Source organism: Podarcis vaucheri, assembly GCF_965113315.1.
Source record: "Podarcis vaucheri genome assembly, chromosome: 8".
NCBI classification, from domain to species: domain Eukaryota; kingdom Metazoa; phylum Chordata; class Lepidosauria; order Squamata; family Lacertidae; genus Podarcis; species Podarcis vaucheri.
Window position 1 is genome coordinate 27,556,516 of NC_138766.1, and position 24,191 is coordinate 27,580,706.

General features: G+C 41.3%; 1 protein-coding gene across 1 annotated transcript in view; it reads left to right on the forward strand.

The window, feature by feature from the left end:
• GMDS (GDP-mannose 4,6-dehydratase) overlaps nucleotides 1-23,827 on the forward strand; it is a 294,024-nt gene extending 270,197 nt beyond the window's left edge. The window contains exons 10-11 of the mRNA XM_082234602.1: nucleotides 22,488-22,556; nucleotides 23,425-23,827. Coding sequence (XP_082090728.1) covers nucleotides 22,488-22,556; nucleotides 23,425-23,487 — 132 coding nt within the window. The 3' untranslated portion in view covers nucleotides 23,488-23,827. The remainder of the gene's footprint in view (nucleotides 1-22,487; nucleotides 22,557-23,424) is intronic.
• Nucleotides 23,828-24,191: the final 364 nt, after the last annotated feature.

Consider the following 24,191-nt stretch of genomic DNA (forward strand, 5'->3'; position numbering starts at 1 on the left):
ATCCTGGGGGCTCCCAGGGGGCCATATGGGAAACACTGATCTAGAATGATTTGGCAGGAACTATTCAAGATGTCTCCTGCCAACCTAGCAGTTCAAAAGCATGTCAAAGTGCAAAGTAGTAGATAAATAGGTACCACTCTGGCGGGAAGGTAAACAGCGTTTCCGTGCGCTGCTCTGGTTCACCAGAAGCGGCTTAGTCATGCTGTCCACATGACCCGGAAGCTGTACGCCGGCTCCCTTGGCCAGTAAAGCGAGATGAGCGCCGCAACCCCAGAGTCGGTCACGACTGGACCTAACGGTCAGGGGTCCCTTTACTTTTACCTTTATTCGAGATGTCACACTCAGCTTCTAGAGAGAATGGTGCATACTAGTGAACAACCACTGGCACAGAAAAAGCTGATTTCTGTTCTTACCTTTGTAAAGTGTGTTTGTGGCTCAGTGTTTTAAAAAGGTCCACTAACCGAGTAGGTGTAACCTGGGAGACTGAGCAATGCACTGGTTTAACTTGGATCTTCTCTCCCAGATACTCCTCCCTGTGCAGCTCAGTTAGGAATTAAAGCGCCTGTCCCTTCTCCACACCTACCAGGTACATTGAGGTCAGGCAAAAGAAAGAATACTCTGTCCTAACTTGCATGAAATCCTTCACATGGCGCTACTGGCAGGAGAAAGCTAAATCTAATCCTCTCTGTTGCAGCTTCAGTGAACCCGGCCCACTTCTTTTCTCGTTAAAATTAAACTCCTTTGTTTCTTGCCTGTGGATTTTCAGTCCATGTTGGTGTGTTGCAATAGTACTTAGACACCCTAGGGTGTGATCATTCTCTGAAAGGTCACTTCTGGGCCATCTGGGACATCCGATGTGCAATAGTATCTTAGTGTATCCTAACAATGCAGTGACTGTCGTTGCGTAAATACTTAAGGGTGTATATAATACTTTGCCTTTTTTTCTGCGGAAGATTTCCTCCTGGCTTCTGAAGCTTAGATTCATCTACGTACAACAACTCTGAAGCATTTTAATTCATAATTGACTTATATCCTATATCCCAATTTTCCTGAAGGAACGTAGTCATGTCCACCTACTAATCACCTTACCTTGCCTAATAAAATCACACTAGCAGTAAAAAAACACATTAGACCCAAATGTTACCGAGAGCATAACTTGCACAAAAATAATTAAAACAATTATTTTATCTCTTTTTCCAAGCAAGAGATTTTTTTTTTCAAAATTAAATGCATATTCTTTGACCAGTGATGATTAATATTTTTAATATTAAATGGGAAAGAATTATTCCATTTTTTAAAAAAGCATGAGTGTGGATATTTTCACCAAGAGCAGTACATTTCGAAGGATGGTGTAAACTTGCACACAGGGGTGCCAACTTGAATAAAATATTGGGGGCCGGGGCAGATCAGCCCTGCCCTGCATAATCGATCACATGACGTGGCACTCACACCATTTGAATGGCAATGCCAACTATTTTACAGGGGTGGAGAGATGTTGGCTTCTGTGCTTGCACATAATGACAATTTAGTCCTTCATTTGCTTGTATATGTGTGCCTAAGGTATTTATATCCAGCATTTCAGTTTTGAGAAACTCACAAGATGACTTCTAATCATAAAACAAATCAGTATGAAAATGCCATTATCAGGTTAGAGAATACAGAAATACAAAGGCAAGAGAAAACAAAATATAAACAGCAAACCTAGCAATAAAACTGCATCGCTGTTCATTGAAAGTTCTGGTAATTTACAAGAAACCAGTAAGGTAAAGGGACCCCTGACAATTAAGTCCCGTCGACTTCCGGGTTGGCGCGATCTGGAAATGGCGGATTCCCTCCGAGCTCCGGAGGGAATCGGCTCAGCGGTGGATGGGTCTTTGCCGTGCCGGCGACACGGGGACCCTTAAAAACCGCAGGCGCGGAAGCCTGCGGACTGAAGACTCGGCGGGTGCCTTAAGCGCCCCCCCCCGATTCGCGAAGAGCCTTTTTAAAGGCTACGGAGGGGATACGGGGGACGGCGCGGCACTGAGAGTCGATCGCTACCGCCGCTGAGCGAAGCCGCGAGCCATAACTGGAGAGCGCTGACTTCCTTCCTTGAAATTTGGGCTGAAAAAAAGAACCCGTGAGTAATCTGGAACTGAACTTTAAAAATTTTACCTTCTGAATTTGAGACGACCGGGGGGTGTGCTAAAAGGAAGTCCCCACCCCCCCCCCTTGCAGACGATCCAGAGCAACGATATAAGAGCTAAGCTGGAGTGCCTACCCTGTAAAGGGTGAGTTTTAAAAAGACAGTAACTTCCAAGATTTGGAAAGGTAAATTTGAGCAGGAGAGTGGAGTGTTGGAAGAGACTTTGTTTTGTTGTAAACAACCCTCCCTCCCGGGCCCGGGAGCGACCTGCTTTGAAGCCTGTATAGAGGAGCAGAATTTGACAGCTGTCAAAGCTGTCAAATGGACTGTTAACAGTGGAAAAATTGTTATCTAAGATCTCTCCGGATTAAAAGGAGTTACAATTGAATCAAAATTGTTGGAAACAAAGAAACAATAACAGGACAGAGGATTGTTGGAGAAAAGAACATTAAGTAACCAGATTCCCTCTAGGGGGAATTCTGTGGAATTACAATGGCTGTGGGTGGAAAGTTACTGAGAGAAATCGAAAGGATGTTTTCACTGGTGGGAACTTTACAGGAGCAGACTACAGCTATGAGTAAACAACTGATGACCTTGAATTCTGAAACAAGTAGCTCTGCTGAATGTAATGAGGACTTGAGTGCGAAAGAACCCACAGCTGAATTCGAAATAATAAACAAAGAAGAGGAGAAGACAAAACAAGAAAGAGAACAAGTAAAATGGGAAAATACTAACCAGAAGCCGACATCTGGAGAACACAAGCAAGGAGACTATTGGATTAAATCCATTTTAAGCCTACGAAAGATACAGAAGACGAAAGTGGAGGCCCCGGGAGTTTATGGAATTCAGGAACTTGAAATAAAGAAGTACAATTGGGGCCTCCACATAGACTTTGATTTTGATTATCATCAAGACTCAGGCCTCGTGGAAATCCTGCAGCAGATGTTTTTAAATAAGGGAAGAGACTATGGACTGATTGGATTGATTGTGAAGGAACTCTTTCGAGACTCGATGACCGACAAAAAGGACTACCAACAAAACCGGCGGAGAGGGACTGAAAGAGATTTGAGGGCCTCGGACGTGCGGAACCCAGGCTAAAAACTGTTATTTTGGACATGTCTTGGGAAAGGACGCAAACCGGGGATGGGAGGGAGGGAAGCATTTAAATTCAAACAACACTCAAGACCAGGGGGTTTAGTTAATAAGAAAATTATTCAAGAAAAAATGAGAAATCGAGGGAAGAGAATTGGGGTCCAACTTAGGGAAAATTTATTTTTGTTTTTCTTTATAAAAGGATTAATATTAAGATGGAAAAGGAAATGCTAATTTGCTGACATAAATTTGGGAATAGGGAGGCAAGGGTGGGGGTGGGGGGAAGTCAAGGACCAGGGTTAGAAAATAAGATGTTAAGAAATTGTACATGTTTGTTGTCTTTTATGTTTGTTTTGGTGTTCTGTGTTTTGTTTTTGTCTATATAAAATGTGAAAACCCAATAAAAATATTTTTTTTAAAAAAAGACAATTAAGTCCCGTCGTGAACGACTCTGGGGTTGTGGCGCTCATCTCGCTTTAAAGGCCGAGGGAGCCGGCGTTTGTCCACTTCCGCAGACAGTTTTTTCCAGGGCATGTGGCCAGCATGACTAAACCCCTTCTGGCGAAACCAGAGCAGTGCACAGAAATGCCACTTACCTTCCCACCGGAGCGGTACCTATTTATCTGCTTGCACTCCAGATGTTTCTGAGACTACAATTCCCATCATCCCTGACCACTGGTCCTGTTAGCTAGGGGTGATGGAAGTTGTAGTCCGACAACATCTGGAGGGCCAAGTTTGCCTATGCCTGATTTCGCCTCTGCGTTGAGAAGGGAAGGACTGTCCCACCCATGAGGCAAGGTGAGGTGACTACCTCAGGTAACAGGATTCACAGGGGCAGCAGATTATTATTTGCATTATTATTGTTGAATTTATATACCGCCCTGTACCTAGAGGTCTCAGGGCAGTTCACAGAAAAGATCAACATAAAAACCACAACATATATAATCAAAATAAAAACAACAACCCAATAACACACACACACACCCGATGCAGATATTTACTTCCCCCTTGTTCCTGATGTAGATCTTTCTTCCCTGGTGGAGAGGGGGGCGCCATTTTGTGGTTCGCCTCAAAATGTATTGGGCTAGCCTTGGCTTCATTACACCAAAGTGGAAAGTGAAATGTAATTAAAGTGAGCCATAAATGTTTTCCGTTGTGTATACAGGGATGTCTTGGGAGAAGAGATCATCAGATTGCAGCTGAAGCATAAAAAATCTGGATAGAGGCCATATTTGTAAAAGCTTTCAGATAAATGTGAATAGCTGGCAAAATCCTGCTGGGAGTTTGGCCTGAGGCCATAAAGGTATACACCAGCTGACTAAAAAGAGAGAAGTACTTTGTGTGGGAAGAATTTGGGTTCCCCTGTAATCCCTGAAACAGGACAATGGAAGCTACAGTTGCACAACACCTTTCTGGTGTCACTTAGGGTGAGGTTTGGGGTTAAGAGCTGGTGAGATTGTTCAGGCAGATAAACTGTGAGGTTAATGGTAAATGGTAAATGTTCGTATTTCTCTAGTAATTGCCTATGTGTAGTCATGGTGTATCAGCTGGTAGAAACTATTAGCTCAAATGACTCAAAATGTGGATGGCACAATGTGAAGCATTGAATTTTGGAACTGTGCACTTTGATGCTCAGTCCTGATTCTGATTCCAAGGTCCTTACAAATTCTGGAGTCTCCAGTGAGAAGTTCCTGAAATGCAATGTGAATACAGCTCGGACAAGGGAGCTGCAATTAAAATGAAAAAGTATTCTCATTTCTCCTATTGAAACCACAGTATCCTTCTTATTACGTTGATGATGAAAATTGCTTCCTCACTGTGTCTAGGTTGCTTTATATTGGATTTTAATGTTAGCATTATTGATGCCTTCTCTTTTTTTTAATCATTCATCATTGGGTTTTCTCTTTTCTACAGTAGAATAGTTTTGCTAATCGCCCTGGTAGCAATCCTTACAGTTTGTGATCCTGTACAGTTTGTGATCCTGTATTTAGTCTGCTAATTTGAATTGGAAGTAGCTGTTTCTGAATGCAAGCGGATCCCAGGTGAATATCAATATCATGCTTGAAAGCATTCCAGAATTAGCCAGTGTCATAAAACAACAAAGAAATTAGACGTTTTTATTGCAGCATGTTAAAACAGTGCTGTTATCAGTTGAATCATCATGTTACAGGGCGAGAAATGTAGCTGTCATGTAAGGGATAGATTTCCCATCATAAAACTTCCCTCCGTAAATGTCAGCACCTCACTGAGTGCCTCTTGAACTTCTAGTAAACACCAAGAGCAATCCACTGTGTGTATGACCAACCTGTATAAATAGGTACCGCTTACCAGCGGGAAGGTAAACGGCGTTCCGTGTGCGGCTCTGGCTCGCCAGAGCAGCGTTGTCACACTGGCCACGTGACCCGGAAGTGTCTCCGGACAGCGCTGGCCCCCGGCCTCTAGATGTGAGATGGGCGCACAAACCCCAGAGTCTGTCAAGACTGGCCCGTTCGGGCAGGGGTACCTTTACCTTTACCTTTACTTACTATGGAAATGGGTGTTGTCCAGACCTGGGAATCATCTGTTGTTGCACCATTGCTGAAACTGAACTGCTCAGACCATTGTGAGTCTCATGTAAAAGAAAGATTTAAGCAGAATACAGTGGTACCTCGGGTTACAGACGCTTCAGCTTACAGACGCTTCAGGTTACAGACCCCACTAACACAGAAATAGTACCTCGGGTTAAGAACTTTGCTTCAGGAGAAGAACAGAAATGGTGCGGCGGCAGCAGGGGGCCCCATTAGCTAAAGTGGTGCTTCAGGTTAAGAACAGTTTCAGGTTAAGAACGGACCTCCGGAACGAATTAAGTTCATAACCTGAGGTACCACTGTGAGTATTTTTAATGTGAAGTTTTGCTGCCATATGCTCAGTGTTAAAGGACAAATTCACAACTGTTTGCAATAGCTAGCTTATTTCAGTGAAACGGTCAGGTTGATGCAGACCTTCAAAAATGTTCCCTCTGCCCTTTGTTTTTTGCTTTTTGCTAAATTATGAAGACTATACACTCCATCTGGGTATGGGTATCATATATTTCCCTCACCACTAGGTGGCTTCATGTCCAGCCCCCTGCTTCCAGTATTGTGGGGAACAGGGGTAGTCAGGGAGTGACTTGCAGGCCTAGACTCTTCTTTCTCTAGAAATTATTCCTTTGCAAGGCTGACACTCATTACCCACTTTCAGGTAGGTGTGCTGGGTAGAAAGTTTGGGGAATACAGAAAACACATCTTGCCTCTTAACATTCTCCTTGTAAAGAAAAAAAATCATTTGTGGCTATTCCTCTGTTTGTGCATTTGTTGTAATTAGTAAACAACAACTGCTCAAGAAGACTTCAGATATATGAATGGTGGTCATACTTAGCTGTGCAAGTTAATTATTTAAAAAATCAGTTAGGAAGTAACAGGCTTGAGGCCATCAGAATTTTGACAAATCTGACTTCTGCTGGCTGGAGGGGTGTCAGATTTGTCATAATGGACTGATGACCAGAAAAAGTATACATATTGCTGACCAGGAGGGGATTCACAAATTAAGACTTAATGGTCCGATCTGCAAAGCTCATGGTGTCTTTCTTCCTGGTGTATAGAAAAGTCTGTGGATTTACAATATGACTCAAGTTTTCAGTTTCCCTTCTTAGTTTCACTTCTCAGATCTGATGTATTAGGAAAACATTTTGAAGTGCATGAAACACTCCTCTTGGCATTAGTTTTATGTCAGGATTGTTCTACTACCATTTTAAAAAAATAATAATTGGATTATAGGTCCTATGTGACTATGTCATTGGTATTTATTCCCTAAAGCTATGTTGCTTAGCTGTGAAAGCGTACTTTCCACAAAACAAATAAATTATTTCCACCATACTCCAAAGAGAGCTCTGGAACTTCTTTAGTGAACGTGAGTTACTATTGGACTTGTAAGCAATCATTTACATGCTTGATCTTCTTCAGGTGTGCTGCCAAAGAACCGTCTGCCTGCATATGTTTTTACACATCTTTTAGCTAAATGAGAATTCCAAGTGCAGAATCTAACACTCCTGAAAACTGCAGATATTTGAGTGCATATGGATTGTTCTGATTTACAGCAAAAGTGTTCCCTCCCCAGCACCCCACACCGCCCCGTACACATCAAGTTTTTAAAATTAAAGTTACTATTTGTGGTAAGTGCTCTTAGGTAAGATCCCCAACTATTAAGCACCGTAAATGAGGAGCTGACATTACTGGAAGGCTGATTAAAGAATGAAGCCAGCCTAACTACAGTTAGTGGTCACTTGTTAAGAAACCATCTAGAGATAAACAAGAGATGTTGTGTTGCTTAAGGCTTCAAACTTCTCTAAGGTTTAGGAGATACACGAATTGCTTTTAGATTCAGTTTAAGACTTACACTTTGCATAGATGTACAGTTGTTTCCCATCCACACCAGTGAGAAGTCCTTGATGGAATGTTTCTGTGCTGTGTTTTCTGGCTCCTCCTTTCATTCCCTACTCCTGCACTCCTCCAATACCTCCTCCTTCTCCTTCTCCTTCTCCTTCTCCTTCTCCTTCTCCGTCTCCTCCTCCTTCTCCTCCTCCTTCTTCTTCTTCTTGATTTATAAAAAATATGTATATAGCACTATATCATTTTTTTAAAAAAAATATCAAAGCGGTTTTCAGCAATAAAACCATTAAAAAGCCATTGTGCAGGTGCTTCTGTATCCTTGCACAAGACTGATATTCAGCTATACTTAACTGAAATAATACTAAGGGAGGTCTTGTGGAAGACCTCTGTATTTTAAAAAACAGCTTTTCTCAATGAGGCAGTTGCAAGGACTAAAGGTCCCCTCCCTCCCACAGCTTCCTAAATTTCCTCCTTTCTCATGTCCTTCCCAAGCAATCTGTTACTTGTCTTTGCTCCACACTCTTCACACCTCTTCCGGTTCTGGGAGACTATGGGGGAGGGGAGCTGGTCACAACAGCAGTGGGAGACCCCCCTGGCTTCTACAGTAGCCTGATTCATCTCTGCCTCTTGGCCTCCTTCCTCTCCTCTCCAGCCTCTGATTCTGGACTGCTGTCTGCCACAGCCTCTTCCTGCTCACTGAACCCTGTTGCCTCTTCAGCTTCTGACACCTCCATGTGGGATGTAAAAACGTACTGCAGTCAAATACAGCATTCCTACAGAGGAGCACACAGCCTCCATGTTCTGCTCTTCTTGTTCTCCATTTTTGTGTTCCTAAGAGTTAGAAGTGACTGCTGAGTTGCAGTCATTTGAGACTATTTCCCTTATGGGATAGTTCATATAGTTATATGTTGTTCTGTAAATTAAGTCTGCTTTCAGGGATCTTATTGTGAACTGGATGATTGTAAGTAAACTAGTTGTATGTTAACTTTAATCAGATGGTCGTGTCTATTCTTTTAGGAGGGATATAAAAAGGGATCTTGCCAGGAATCCTAAATAGTGAGGCTCAGACGAGCCTGCAACTAGCTAACCGCTGTGCAGTTTAAAAGGGGGATTGTTTAACAACTCTGCTAAGTTATAGAACTTGCTCACACAAGTTAGGAAGGATATCATAAAATAATATATCCTCTCCTGCCTCCCTAAACATCCTCACACTCTTCCCAGTCTTCTCCCTCTACTCCCTCTGACATCTCATCATCATCCCACCACCAACCCCCTGGCTCTGAGCCTTTTTCCCTTGAGAGTCTCCCTGCTGCTTTCTCCCACCACTCCTCTGAATCCAGCCAATCCATCTTAGATGCTTATTTAGCACATTCACTGCTTGTATTAATATAACCTGCATAACAGCACACCCTAATTTCCGGAGCCAGTCCTATCATTAGGCAGAGTGAGGCAAACCCCTCTGACAGCACGTACTTGCAGGGGGATGGACCATTGTTCCTGAGACCCTTGCCATTCCCCACTGTTAGAGATTAGAGCTATGTGTGCCACACAACCTGACATACACCCTACTGTCTTCAGGTCAACTGAGGATGCTGTTTTGTTGCCAGTTTCAAAGTCAGACGGAACTGCCAGTCCAGTCAGTTTCTGCGCATGGAATTTGGGCTGGGGGACACCTTTGCCTCGGGCGGCAGAATATCTTTGGCTGGACCTGATCACCTCCTTTATTGCCTGGGAAGTCTGAGTACATGGAGCAAAATCCTGACACTACAGGAAGCGGCAACAAGAACATTAATGTAGACTTCATAGCTTCTTTTGCCCCTAAACTCAGGGAACTTTGGACTTCTTGCTAAGATAGAGAAATGTCATTCCCATGTTTCACAACTCACATTACAAAGCTGAGTCAAAAAATTCCTTTTTGACACTCCAGCCAAAATCCAGTGTAAAAATACAGCAATGAATGGGGAACCAGGGATCTCTGTGTTAGCAATAAAAACTGTCAGTTTGATGGACACGGGTGTGGAACATATTCTGACTCCTGATCTGTCAGCACAGACCTGCTGTGAGCTGGAAAAGAAAGAAGAGGCCTAATCTGCATTAATTTGCTCACAAAGAAGATACCAAATTCTTCACTTAACATGCATTGGTAGTTTCAATCAAACGGCTACAGGGAGGAACACATCTTTTTGCCCCAAGCAGTTAATTATATGATGAAGTAGCTCAGGGAACAACTTAATTGGTGTTTCTCTTTTTGTATCACTTCTCTCATCAGTCCTACAACTTTACTCCTGCCTTTTTCTTTCCATCTTACTCTTTGCTTTAAGAGAAATTGCAAAGGAAATAATTTTCTAAACAACACGTAGAGCAAGTGGGACGTCCCAAATGCTTTCTTCTTCTTTTCAACTGCACACTATATTCACATTGTGCTACTCACATTTTACCAAACCGTGTGAGCTTTGAGTAAGCACTGAGGAGGAAGAGGAATAGAAGTAAGCAACTCTTGGAAGCATCAGCCACTGCATACAGGGTTACACTGTCACAAGGTGGTTCATGTTCCTAATAAAGATCTTAACTTTTTCACATTACTAAAAACATATGACTTTAATTACCAAAATAAGCAATTCCAAAAGGTAGGTCCTACTGAAAAACAAGCTCTCTTTGCCATTCTGTTCTTTGCTGTTTACTGAGGATAACATCATGATATTAAATATCTGTCAAGGACCTCCTTTGGATCCCCCAATTGTTTTAAAAAAACCAGTTTAGTTCTCCCTCTGTAATTCATGTTGTACCTTAAAAAAATGGCAGCAAAACCACAGAATGTAATGATGGTTTCCTTCCTTATGCTTAAATGTACTCTGATAATCTATGACCCATATTAAACATTGGTTTGGGGTTTTTCCATTGTGTGTGATATGCAATTATTTGAGTTGTTTTGTGTGGTTTCAACTTCATTATGCATAGCAGCAACAGAACTGTTTACCAAGTATTATTATTTGAAAGCTATTGTATTATCAAAACACTAAGGCCTCTTCACAACATGGTGAAAATCTGCTTATTTTGGGACATAGGTGCGTACATAGGACACTAGCTAGGCTTAGAGGCATCCATATGTCATCTTAAAGATTCCTAAACTGTGTTTTTAAAACCCATATGGTGCCAGTACTTAAATAACTTAAAAGGGTGAACATCTAGAAGTAAACTTATTACCTGAGATGAAGCGCATAGACAGTGTTTAACATTTAACAGAAAGGATTTTTCCCCCTCCCCCGGGCCAGTTCATCTTAAAGAAAACCTAAATAGAGTATGCTTCAGTGTTGCCCATCCTTCTGGATGTAAAGGAAGCTTCGTAACTAGGGCAGGATCATTTGAAAATGACAAGGTTTGTGTGTGTATTTTCCCTTTTCTGAAATGTTCCTTCATGTTTGCTGCAGGGTGAAATAATCAAGATTTCTTTGGTAGTCGATCAAAAATGCCATTTTCACTTGACGGTTTTTAAGCTAAGAGGTTCACAGAGAGGACAGACTGACAGCAAGACAATTTTCATTTGGTGATGATGCCCTGAAAAAAAAGAAAGTTGCTTATAGGCATTTCAGCAACCCGTATCTGTGAGGGCACTCCTAACTGCTGGGAAATGTATTCATTAGAACAGTTCAGTAGCTGTAGAAGAGAGGTGAGGAACTGGTTGCGTTCCACAGTCCTTACATCCCCCGCCCCTTGTGGGCCGACTTTGACAGGTGGCTGGAGTTGCCCACCTGTCATTCACCTGATGAGGTGACCTGTTTTCCTTTGCCCACGTGGTTTGAAATCAACCTGCCTGGGCAAAGGCACCAGGAGTTTGCAGGTGCCAACAATGAGCATATAATCATGGCAATCACTGTGCAAAGGCACATTGTCTTTGCATGAAAAGATGATCAAGTGTATGGCAGCGGGGCATGACTTGACTGAAGCTGCCTCACATGGCGAGACCCAACTGGCCTAATTGGACTCATGTGTCTCACTGCTCTGGATGCACCATCTCATCTACGAAATGTAAACAGTATGGCAGAAGATTCACGCACACATGTAAATAATACAAGCAGAAGTGTTTGGAGAGCAATCTATGCAACACTGCTGCTATAATAGAAAAAAGCATCCATTTCTTCCAGTGTGACATGCATTGCTTTCTTTTATTTGTCTCTGGAACAAACAGAGGATACAAGGCAGCAGTGATCCTTTGACCTGGATGTTCCCCATAAGCGTGCCAGCTGGAATAGTAAAGGAAAGAAAATGAACAGATTGCACAGTGTGTGTGGTTGGTACACTGCTGGCTGGAAATCTGGATTCAAAATAAGGGAAACCAAAGCTCAAAAACCCTTAAACTGAAAGATAATGATGATCATCAGGGTATTGCAAGATATCTGGGTAGAACTGAGGAACAGAAAATACAGATTGGCTTTCGCTTGAAAAAGAGAGCAAGTCTTTTATTGAGAAGAGCAGTAGAGAATATTAGTAGCCTTTGTGAATCTGACCTATGGTCCACATAAACCTTCATCCTGTCTCCAGTAGCATCCAATAAAAGCTACAACATAGCAAGAATTAAGCAGCGTACGTCAATAATGAGAGCAATCAGATCCTTGTCACTCATCCTTAGCTTCTGGCAGTCTGTGGTTTAGAAACACCCTGAACATGACTCCACATGCCGTGATAATCTTCCTAATGCTAACTGATATTCCTGTGTATCATGAATTTGTCCACCTCTCTTTGAACCCAGATACGTGCCCTTCAGATGTTAAGAGCAGAAGCCGGGCAGCTGCTTTTCTGTGGGTTCAACCCACAACGCTGCGATGTTTATAAAGGCCCACCATGGTGTGGGCAGATCTGATCAAGCAGCCTGCTCCTCATCTGGTGGAGGGCTTTTAAATACAGTACTACAACCCCACTGTGGATTGAACCCATGAAACAAACTGATCACTCAACACTGTAACGTTAGTCTGCACTGTGTCCTGTGGCAATAAGCCTCAGAAGGGCAGGTTAGCTGAAAGGCTGAAGTGACAAATGAAAGAGCAGCGAGCCACAAAAAGAAAGTGGTGATTTTAAAAAGCAGAAGTTACTAAGATCTGATGGGTATCTCAGAGCACAGGAGCACTTTGGCCATATCCAGTGTGCCACCAGCAGGACAGCTTTCTTGCAGAATGCAGAGTGCAGTTCAAAATCAGAATTTTTCCTATAAATAAAGACTGAAATAGCTTGGATCCACACACCTATGAGGCTCCCCTCAAAAGTTGGCTTAGAGTGTCTTCTTGGTTACATCATCCATTGACTCCATTTGTACCACATTAGCTCATTGTATTGGATTTTGATTGCTGGATTAAGATTAAGATTATAAACTCCTTGTTAATACCCTTGTATATAGGTTGGCTTTGAATGGCTTCATGTAGCTTATCTTGGTAGTTTGCTGAACACTCTTAAAGACACTTCTATATGCTGTTCATAATCGGTCAATATAAAAGCAAAACAGTTTTTTAATATATAAAATCACATAAATCTCAGCACTTGAAAGGTTCTGTTGGGAAGGAGGAAGTCTTTCAGGTATGAGTTATTTAGGGCTTTAAATAACAACATGAGCACCTTGAATTGGGCCAAGAAATGAATTGGCAACCAATGCAAAACAGGAGTTTTGTGAGATCAAATAGAACCTCTGCCAGTAATCTGGCTGCTGCATTTTAGACGAACTGAAGTTTCTGAGTCGGCTTCAAAGGCACCTAGTTAGAGCACGTTGCAACACAAATTGGAATTAAGAGTCTTGCATATGGGATAATTTGAGGAGGATGGGTGTCATATACCATCGTCATACCAAGCACAGATTTTGGGATCCCTGTTTGGGCAGAAATAGTTTTGTCCACAAACTTGACCACTGTGTCTCTTCATTGTCACTGCCAAGGTCCTCCTCCCATATCCCTGTTCGAGCTGTCAGAACCAATGCCTAATGGGATTGTGTAAGAAGAGAAGAAGAGTTTGGATTTGATATCCCTCTTTATCACTACCCGAAGGAGTCTCAAAGCGGCTAACATTCTCCTTTCCCTTCCTCCCCCACAACAAACACTCTGTGAGGTGAGTGGGGCTGAGAGACTTCACAGAAGTGTGACTGGCCCAAGGTCACCCAGCAGCCGCATGTGGAGGAGCGGAGACGCAAACCCGGTTCCCCAGATTACGAGTCTTAACCACTACACCACACTGGCTCTCAGGCACCTACCCCATATTATCTGTTGTATAGGAAAGCAAACTCTGTTCCCATTTAGTTAATGCCCTCAGAGCATGGGCGTAGCCAAGGGGGGCAGCTGCCCCCCTAAATCAATACAACTCATTACAAATCTGAGGTTCTGCACCCCTAACAGAAGCCTGCCCCCCATCCCCACAAAAATTCTGGCTATGCCCATGCCTTAAAGCCTTTTGCTTGACTTCCTTCTTGTTTAGAAATGATGCAAATTGTCTCCATTGCACCCAGAATAGGGGGCCAGTCTGCAGTGCTCCCCTGACCTCAAGCTCCGTGAGTAGGCTATGTCTCAGAGAATTCACAATATTAGTCACCTCAACAAAAAGGTAACTGCTTCAGCTTTAAGTGAATAAGAGATCTCTCTCTCTCATATTCAATAGACAAAGCCTCTGATGAGGAGGGTTCTGCCATATGGCCTTGGAGTTCAATGGCAGAAGAAAGAGGGTTACCCCATTTTGCCCTTGGTTATGTGGATTCACAACCTGTCCATTTGGGCACTGTACGCTACTACAGAACTCCCTCGATGCTGGGTGATCCTTCACTTACTATAAAATTTCCCCGTCCTTGGTCCTGCACGTGAATTAACAAAGCGACTCTAAATATGGAATGTGGGCTGGACTAGAATCTCACTTGAATAATACTAATTTGGGAAAGTATGTGTACGGAAAGAAAATCAGGAAATGCTCCTCTTGAGGTGAAGAATGCAGCTGGATGTGTTGTAAACAAGTACCTGCAAAGGGTTACTCTTTGTAGTCTCCTACTTGGACCAATGCATTAAAGCTGTCATCAAAGTAGATCTGATTATTTTGCACATGGCTTTCCTGAAAGGATGTTATGATTTTCTAGATGTTTGGTGGCTGGTGATAAATTAGGCTTTTATGATGTCATGTGAAAGGCCATTGCTTGGATTTCCTCTTCTGTGGAGCATGCTGAGGGATACGTTTGTGGAGACCTGATCTGAATGCAAAAGCATCTCACCTTCTTTTACTTTAACCGTTGCATGAATCATTCGCTTTGCAACAAGAGTAGAAGCTCTGATAGAAAAATTTTGTGGCTATGGAAGATACGTATGTATAATAATAATAATAATAATAATATAAAACCTGCCAACAAAGCCGTGTTGTTTATAACTGATAAATAAGAAGCAAGATTGTCGTTGATGTGTGACCATGCCTTGGAAGTGAGATCCAAAACTTACTAACTCCTTTCCCGATCTCTAGACCACCATGTTGGCTGTGTGCGATTTGAGTAGGGAGAGCAGAACTTGTAACTATCCATCAGAAATGTATGGGGAAAATATTTCTCACCCTAGATATACACTGATACAATATATTCATATAAATCACTGGCTCATGATTCTCTCTCCATGTTTTACAGTACTGGTGTCCTTCAAAGACAGGCTATTTTATGTGGTTGAGACAAAGTTTTATGAGTACCGTGGGAATAGTTCAGTGACATCATTTTTCATCTATTGAAAGGAACGACAGAACCTGACATTTATCAGTGATTAAGGGTAACGTCTGGGGAAGGACGTGGTATAGTCTCAGGATCACAGAACTGGAAGGGAGTAAAAGGCCACTCCACAGTGAGGCAGGACAACCTGTCCATCAGACTGTCATAGGTATGAGAGATATGAACCACAAGTTGCTTAAAGCAGAGTGCAGGCACTTTGTGGTAGCAAATGCAGGTTGGTAAGACGTTTAGGATTCTTGCGTACTGTGAGTAGGAAGGAGCTCTGTGCCTTACTCCAGGGATGGAATTGTGCACAAAGTTACAATTCCTTGTTCGATCACCTCCAAGTCAATTCTAGGGGGTCGCCACCATCATCACAGTTTAAAAAGGGCTAAATTGGGGAAGGGGCAATAGACAAAGGGGGCAGGACTGGCAAGCATGTGGAAGGACTGGCAAAAGTAGCATCATTCAGGAGCTGAGGTACTGAAATAGTATTTGCTAAATAAATAAATGTAATGTGATATCTTCTACTAACCATATGTAGATTTTGGTTAACTATTAGGCTAACTAGGTGAACCAAAATCTACATATGGTTAATAACTTCAATAACTTCAGTAATGTAGATATCAATTTTATTTTAAAGAGAAAATTTGAGATCCATGTAATTTATTGAAAACATTTCCCCATAATTTCCCCATCAAACTAAGAAATAGAGTTGCACACATTTCATTATCTTATGAAAAGCTGGAATGTAAAATTGATGATTCCGAACTTTTGTATTTGTCAGTACTACCACAGCTGGTGGTAAGAGTACTTAGGTTGGATTTAAATGTTACTTTTTGATGTGAGAAACTCACTACAAGTTGATTTTACCATGTCAGGGATGATTTCCTGGTAAAATTATTCCCATTTCTGGTAAACCCCAGATGGGTGGGATATAAATAAAATTGTTGCTGTTGTTGTTACACATTGAGTCTAACAATGATATATCTAAAAGCCTGCTAAACACTCTCCTAACTCTAACTGTCTGTTCCTCCCCTCCCCTTTGTGAAATTTATTATGTGGTGTATCGATGAATTTGATCTGAAAAAAGAATATGTAAAGTGGTTGTTTTTAAAATGAGTGCTTAATGTAATGTTGGTTAATGAATATGTTGCTTATTGCTTGCTTTTTTGTAGTTGAAAAAAAAATCACATAAATAGAGAGCAACCTATGATCTTCAGGGGTTTACTGTGGTGTAGCGCGTACCCACTGTCATGTGCTGACCAACACAGGCAAAGTATTCTCTCAGGGTACTGACATAATAAAGGCATCCTGTGGTGCCTTTACCACCTAAGGATTCCATAGTGAGAGGAATGGAGGAATTAAACCCACATCTGTCTCATCTTTTCTGGACGTGGAACATAACGGGGGGTATCACTTTTCCCCTTAATGAAGAGAGGATCTACTGAGCTAATCTGAAGCCTCTTGAAATCAGTACTGACTTCAGTGATCTTTGGATTAGCCCTCCGGTGGGAGACATTTATCTGCTTAAAGATCCATTTTTAGCAAGTGAACCCGACAAATAATTTTGCTTTGATTTACATTGCCAGCCATGTGATTTGGTTGGCATAAGCACAAAAGTAAGGCCTGCAACCGGCTCTCTGAAGAGATAGGTAGGCATTTTATCCTTGTGTTGATTAAACTCTGCAACTGTTTCCATCAAAGCAATTAAGCACCAAATCGCACATTGCACAGGGCCAATCGCCTCTGTTTTGCTCCATTGTCTCCATTGTCAATGTGCTTGTCAAACTCTGCTGACTGATGCCCTTTCCCTGACGTTGAGCTGAAGCATTGTTTTAATGCTGACGGCAGTCCCTTGGTCTGCTTGATGGACATTGCCACCAGTTCCCAACTTCCTGAACAAACCAGACAGTTTGCTCTTTTCTTCTTGTCTCTTATCATTCCCTGTCACTAAAGGAGAAGTCTGGATTCAGCTTCAATTTGTACTGATATACTGCAGTGTGGTGAGAAACAAGGAGCGACGGCTATTCCTTATCGTTATTGTCGGCTTTGTGTTTATTACTTCTTGGGATCCGTGCGCTTTGGCCTTTTGGAAACGTTAGACCAAAGATTAACAGGCAGGTTTTTAGTGAATGATGGAAGGGTTGGGCTTAGATTTCCTGATTGGTTATTGACCTAACAGTATCATGGAAACTTTTTAATGGGACCTTATCCTAAGATGTGCTGAGTGCTAACAAAATCATGAAACAAATGGAGGGCTTTAGAGCTCAGCACCTTTCAGAACCAGCCCTTAATGGAATGCATCTTTATTCTATTTGGCCATTTCCCCCTTCCTCAAATAAGCTACTTTGCATGTATGTTTTTAGCAAGTGAAATGCTTCTTTGTTCGCATTAGGAAGTAGTCTAGCCTTTAATTGCAAGTGAAACCACTTTATATCTGAACTGCTTGCATTTTCCAGTCTTTTTGGCTCTTCGTGAAAATTCTGTCTTTCAAAAAAAAACCCTATTGGCACAAGAATGGAGGTTAGCCAGCTCGCACTACATTAAAACAAATTTAGATGAAGAACCAGTTTCACTGGCATTCTTCTATTCCCCTGGTATCATGCTTGTTCCACAACTTTACTTTTCTAAAAATAGTGAAGGGAAAAATGAAAAGTGAATGCCATTCATAGATGCCGTCCTGAAATTCCTAAAGATGTTTAACATCCATTACCAATTTGATTGTGGTCTTGTTTGCTAAAATGTAATTGACCTGCACTCTTGCTTTAATTGTCTGTTACTCTGTAGAGTTACAGTGGTCCTTTCATAAATACAGTGGTACCTTGGGTTACATACATTTCAGGTTACATACGCTTCAGGTTACAGACTCCGCTAACCCAGAAATAGTACCTCAGGTTAAGAACTTTGCTTCAGGATGAGAACAGAAATCGTGCTCCAGCGGCGCGGCGGCAGCAGGAGGCCCCATTAGCTAAAGTGGTGCTTCAGGTTAAGAACAGTTTCAGGTTAAGAACAGACCTCAAGAATGGATTAAGTACTTAACCTGAGGTACCACTGTAGGCACTGTATTTATAACATGTTCCAAAGCGATTAAAAAATATGATGCAGTTGATTACCTTTCAATGAGAGCATTTCATGACAGCAACTTACAGTGTCTTCGTAATGTTTACTTTATTTGCAAATACAAGAGTAGAGCTCTTATTGGAAGCAAATGGATAGCCCTTTGAATTTCTGATCCCTAAAGAACATGTAGCCTTCCTGCCCCTGCCCCCCAGGCTGCACCTCATTTTCAGCTAGCTGCAACTAGAAGATTTCAGCTCTCTGTGTCTAATTTCAAACTACAGAAACTGTTTTTCACAGTATCTCTGCTCCCTCTTTGCTATGAGTAGTCGTCTTCCAAAAGCTAGGTTTCAGGCCATGGGTAAAACATCTACAATCATTAAGAAACATTAACATTATTTTGTCAAGCCCCTGGCTCCCATCAGGTGATGCTTTTAGGCCAAACCACAGTAAAAGACCAATTCAAAGTAATCAAGGCAGGGCAAATGTATATTAACACCAGACTGAAATTATACAGTTCTAGCTTTCAAGTTGTGTTATACTCAAAACTGCTTATTCAGCTCACACAAGTATATAACACCGAAATGAACATATTCAAAACTGCTAAAAACAAATTTCACGAATCTTTTATAACATTTGCATCATATGTATGCCATATAACATAATCCAGCTGTGCAACACAGATTTTTATTATACCTGTTTGAAAAATCATTTGTGCAAATTTGGGATTGTTTGATTTCATAACCTAAGCTATGGCATAGCTGTCATGATTACAAAGCACTGTAAAAAAAAAGGACATACTTATTCAGTGAAAATCATTTGTGCAAATTTGGGATTGTTTGATTTCATAACCTAAGCTATGGCATAGCTGTCATGATTACAAAGCACTGTAAAAAAAAAGGACATACTTATTCAGTGAGCATTATCAGCGCTTTCTGTAACACTGTCAAATCTGTTTGGCTTAATTTGTGACTCCTTTGAGGCAAAGAGACACACATATTTAATTAAAAACTGCTGTTAGCTACACTGAACCCTCCATATATGGAGGGATATAATTCTGAATAAATATAGTACTCTCAGCCTCCCCTCCAAAAAAGTCCCTTCTTTTGACAGATCCTTATGCTGACTTGAATAGAACCGCCTGGTATGTTTGCCTGTGCTGCTCAGTAGAACATTGGTGTGACACAATGCTAACACCCTCTGTTGTGACATTGTGCTCCTCTACCTCCTTACATGTATCCTTCTTTGAACTTTCCCCCCATTAAAGGAAGTTTCAGAATTAAGTTGCAAGTTTAAAACAAACAAACAAACAAACAAAACAATTTGGAGCTGTGCTAGCCATCCCTCACCCAGGCTTGTACTGTACTGTGAAGCTATTGAATGCTTTGCTAAAGAAAATTGAATTAGACAGTAATAAATTGCACTGTGAAACCAGATCATTCACCTAATGAGCTAAAATAAAAGCTATGATGACACCCAGAACCAGAACTCAGGAAATGGGATATTGACATAGAAATGGTTTGCATTTTTTCCTCTGGCTTTCATTGCTTTATTTTTTAAAAATTCCAGACCACACTCCACAACCAGTTCTTTGATGCAAAAGTATGTGTCTTTTCCAAGACTATAAAACTGAACTGCCATGAGATCAAGTTTAATAAACATAATTGTGCAGCATTTGACACTTAAACCTGCAATTACGAAAAGGGAGGAGGTTTTTTTTAAAAAAAAAATTACTAGATAAACTCATGCTTTTCGCTATCCTACAGAGATCGTATCACAGCTAAGTGAATTTAAATCTGTGGGAGATTTGTATTAAAGAGCACCAGTTTGGCTGCTGGCTTTCAGTTGCTTCGCCAAGTCTTTGCTTTTTCATAGCCAAAAACAGGTTGTAACTCACATTTTAAATTTGCAATTTTAAGCTTTGTTTTCCTTTTCACAGAATGTAAAGATTTAGTGTATTTTGCTTTAAACTGTGTGTGCAGCATCCTTTGTTCTGTGAAAAATAAAGTACTAACAAATTACTGAGAGCAAGAAGGCTGCTTTTGTGATTTTGTTTTTTAAAAGTGTGTTTCTGTATCTTAATACATTCTCCAGTAAGTCATTTGTGGGGCTCAATGCTCTTCCCCTCCCGATTTTATGTATTTTAAGAGACCAGTGGCACCAAAAAGAAGGAGGGAAATCCATTGTAGAAAAAATAGACGGTAAACTAGACTGTGCTTTGAACCCAGATTCATTGTTGTGCTACAGCAGAAGCGGAAGAGTGGCAGATTTGCATTTGACTTGGTCAGCGGACTTTTCATAACCTTGTTTTGGCAGGGAAGAGGGACCTCATCCTCACCTTTCATTAACTTTCTGATCTTTGATGTGCTTTAAGAAAGCAAAGTCCTAGCACAGAGTTTCAGTCTGCCCCTGGACTGGCATCTAGGCTCCAGTTCAGACTAAATCTGGAAGTTAAATAGGTGCTTATCTCAGTTCACTTAACACTTTAAATAATGTAGCTGAGCAGTGATTCCCCCCCCCCCTGCAAGCCTTTTCTATTGTTGTTTTCTAGGTAATTATAATCACACTTTTTTCATAGCATGAACCACTCACAGAAATAGAGACTATTAGCCACCAAGGTTTCAGGCACAATCCTTCATACATTTATTCAGCAAATCATGGAGTTGCAGCTTCTGTCATTTGTCTGTGTGAAATTATTTTTACTACTAGATGGTACTGAATGACTTACAAATAACCGTGGCACAAAAAAAGAGTCTATTATTTTCTCTGGGGCGTTGTTGTTGTTTTAACTTACGGTGCAATCCTGTGCATATTTCCTCAGAAGTAAATCACTTTGGCCATACCCAAAGTGTGTTTAGGATTGCAAACTGAAGTTGGATTTTGCTGTTCCTCGATCGTTAAATTACCAAATAGGCTACATTTCGTAGAATCTGTGCATGATTTTACAACAGCTTTTCTCCACTCTCAGCTTGCATTAACAAAATATGAAAGTGATGCAATCCTGGTCAAAAGGTGTTCTGGGCATCACTTTCAGAAGTATCTTAAGACCAGCTGCAGCTGTGAGTGCTAAGCTGAAAGGAAGCACCTTGCTCCTATACCCAAATGTGGACTGTTGTTGGGGTGTGTGTGTGTGTTCCTCCACACGCCATTAGAATCCAATTCTCATCAGCCCTAGTCAGCATAGCTTAATAGTCAGGGATGGTGGAAATTGACATCTGAAGGGCCACAAGTTCCCCACTCCTGGTGAACACAGTCTTGGTAGAACTGGTGCAAATGGGTGTTTTTTTTAACAAGCGATGTTAAGAATAGTTTTTTTTTTATTTTTTAAAACTACAAGCTGAATTAAAGCACCCTGTTCATCAGAGCACTTTACAATAAAATCATTTTCCTCCTTCTTTGTTCTGTCTTCAGTTAACCATATTTACAGGCGACACCCAATGATCCTTATTGTCCTTAGGATCACTTTTAGAAAGACCTTCGTGATCATTTAAAGACTGCTAAATCCAAAAACCTGCAACAGCTAGTAGTTCGAAATGAGAAAATCATCTGGTTCATTTGTTATATTGCTCTTAACTGTGAAGTTTTTCAGCACTACCTTTTAGTGATCATATGGATTGTATCTGAAAGAGAACATTATAGTGTCAGGTTTTCTGTTTGATTTACTTCTATAATTTAACCAAAATTGGACGGGGGGGGGGGGAGTGCAAGGTGAGATACATTAATTCGAAACAGCTCTGCCAGTAGCAAGTCTTAGGAGGTATGACAGCTTAAAACAAGATGTTATCCATTAAAGAGTCAATATTTTTGATGTGCAGCATACATTGTAAATGGCCTGCACAGCTATTCTTGAATGCTGCCTCCTGGTGATTTATAAGCCACAGCACTTTGACTCGGAGTTGCAAAACTTGGGACAGAGAAGGAAGGTGGTTTGAATTTCTGCGAAGCACTGGCACTTTCTAGAAGCTCTGTGTGGATGGAAGAGTCTGTAATGAAATTGTGGCAAGGTGATGTCTATCAACACTTTTGTAACCATCACTTTGCCTGTCTACCTTCCCTGCAGCCTGGAAAGGGAATCACCCACCCGTCTTTTTATTCCCCACAGGATTTTCTTCAAGGCGATTGCACCAAAGCAAAGCAAAAACTCAACTGGAAACCCAGAGTCACATTTGACGTAAGTTCTGTTTGGGGTTTTTAATCTCCATGCATTTTATTTGATGGCCTGTTTGGGGGGGGAGGGGGGAAATCTGTGCTTAGAAAAATTTATAAACTCATTATTAGTAGAAATAAAATAACATTTTATATCATTTAAAGCTTTTTCTATCAAGGGTCAGATGTCCTTGGGAAAGATGATGAGGTGCATGCAGACTGTGGGGGATTATTGCATTTTCCAAAGCATAACATTGTGCTGGATGAATGCTGAGACAGAGCAATATTCTCAACATGAGAAATGCCATTTTGACTAGGGTTGCCATACGTCCGGATTTTCCTGGACATATCCAGAATGCTGCAGTCGGCGGAAATCATACACATGCATGGGAAAATCCAGACATGTGGCAGCCCATGTCAGCAGTGCAACTTTTCTGTCTGGATTTTCACCGTTTGAAATATAGCGACCTATTTTTGATTGGAAAGGAGAAGACTGAGTGACACAAATGAAAAACGTGCATTCAAAGCAGGCCAAGCCATTTTAGTGCCTGAGGCAGAACCATCCAACTGGTCTCCTGTTGGCATCATAGTAATGATGATGAACCATTTGCTGTCCTTCAGGAATACCCTGAACATTTGTTAGCCATTGCCTGCCTAATGGTAGGACCAGCTCTCAAGGACACAATAAATAGATTGTTTGAATGCATCTCAAAAGGTCTATTCTGGTTGGTGGGCTAATTCAGGGGGAAATAGATACTAGAGGGAAGTAATGTTGTGGGAATACAGCTATCACTCTAAGCAGAGCCAGACACATTTGTTTGTTTCTTTGTTTCGTGTGTGTGTGTGTGTGTGTGTGTGTGTGTGTGTGTGTGTGTGTCCCTTCCTTTTGGCAGGAGCTGGTGAAAGAGATGGTGGAAGCAGATGTGGAACTCATGAGGAACAACCCCAATGCATGAATCTGCTCCTCCTTCCATGCCTGCTGACATGACTGAGTCTCCAGGGAGACGGCCGGCCTAATTATGACTTCTGCAAGTGCCATTGCTGGGGATGGGAAACGACAATCACTCCACTGGGTGTTGAAGATTTGCTGCCATTTTATTTTCCTCTTGCTTGTGCAATGGATCATTTTCCCCCCTTTTCAAATCTCAACCATGCATCATGACTTTACATTCCTTGAAGAGGATAGGCTGCAGTGATTGCATTTTCCTCCTGATATGTAGACAAGACGTTGGAGGCCAGCTTGCCACTCCAATTCATTTTCTTTTGATATTAAAAAAAAATCCTTTCCATAAATTAGACTGTACAGTGCATTTTTTAATTCTTTCTCCACTACAAGTGGAAGGGGGAGGGAGAAAGAGTGTGAGTTATAGAGTTACGCTTCCTTTCTAAAGTTAGTTAGGGTACTTCTTTTTTCTTTTACAATGCTGTCTGAAATAAATGTTTGGAAAACCCAATGTATGATGGATCCATCCTACTGACACAATTAGATTTATGTAAAATCATAGCTATATTATCCAATGGAATCATGTTGAGTTCTGAACATTGCATTGCACCTCCTGATTAATATTTAACCTATCAGGCAATCAGAGGTTTAGAAATGGTGTTTTTTTTAAAAAAAAACTTAAATCATCTACATGTGGGTTGCATACTATTTCCTACA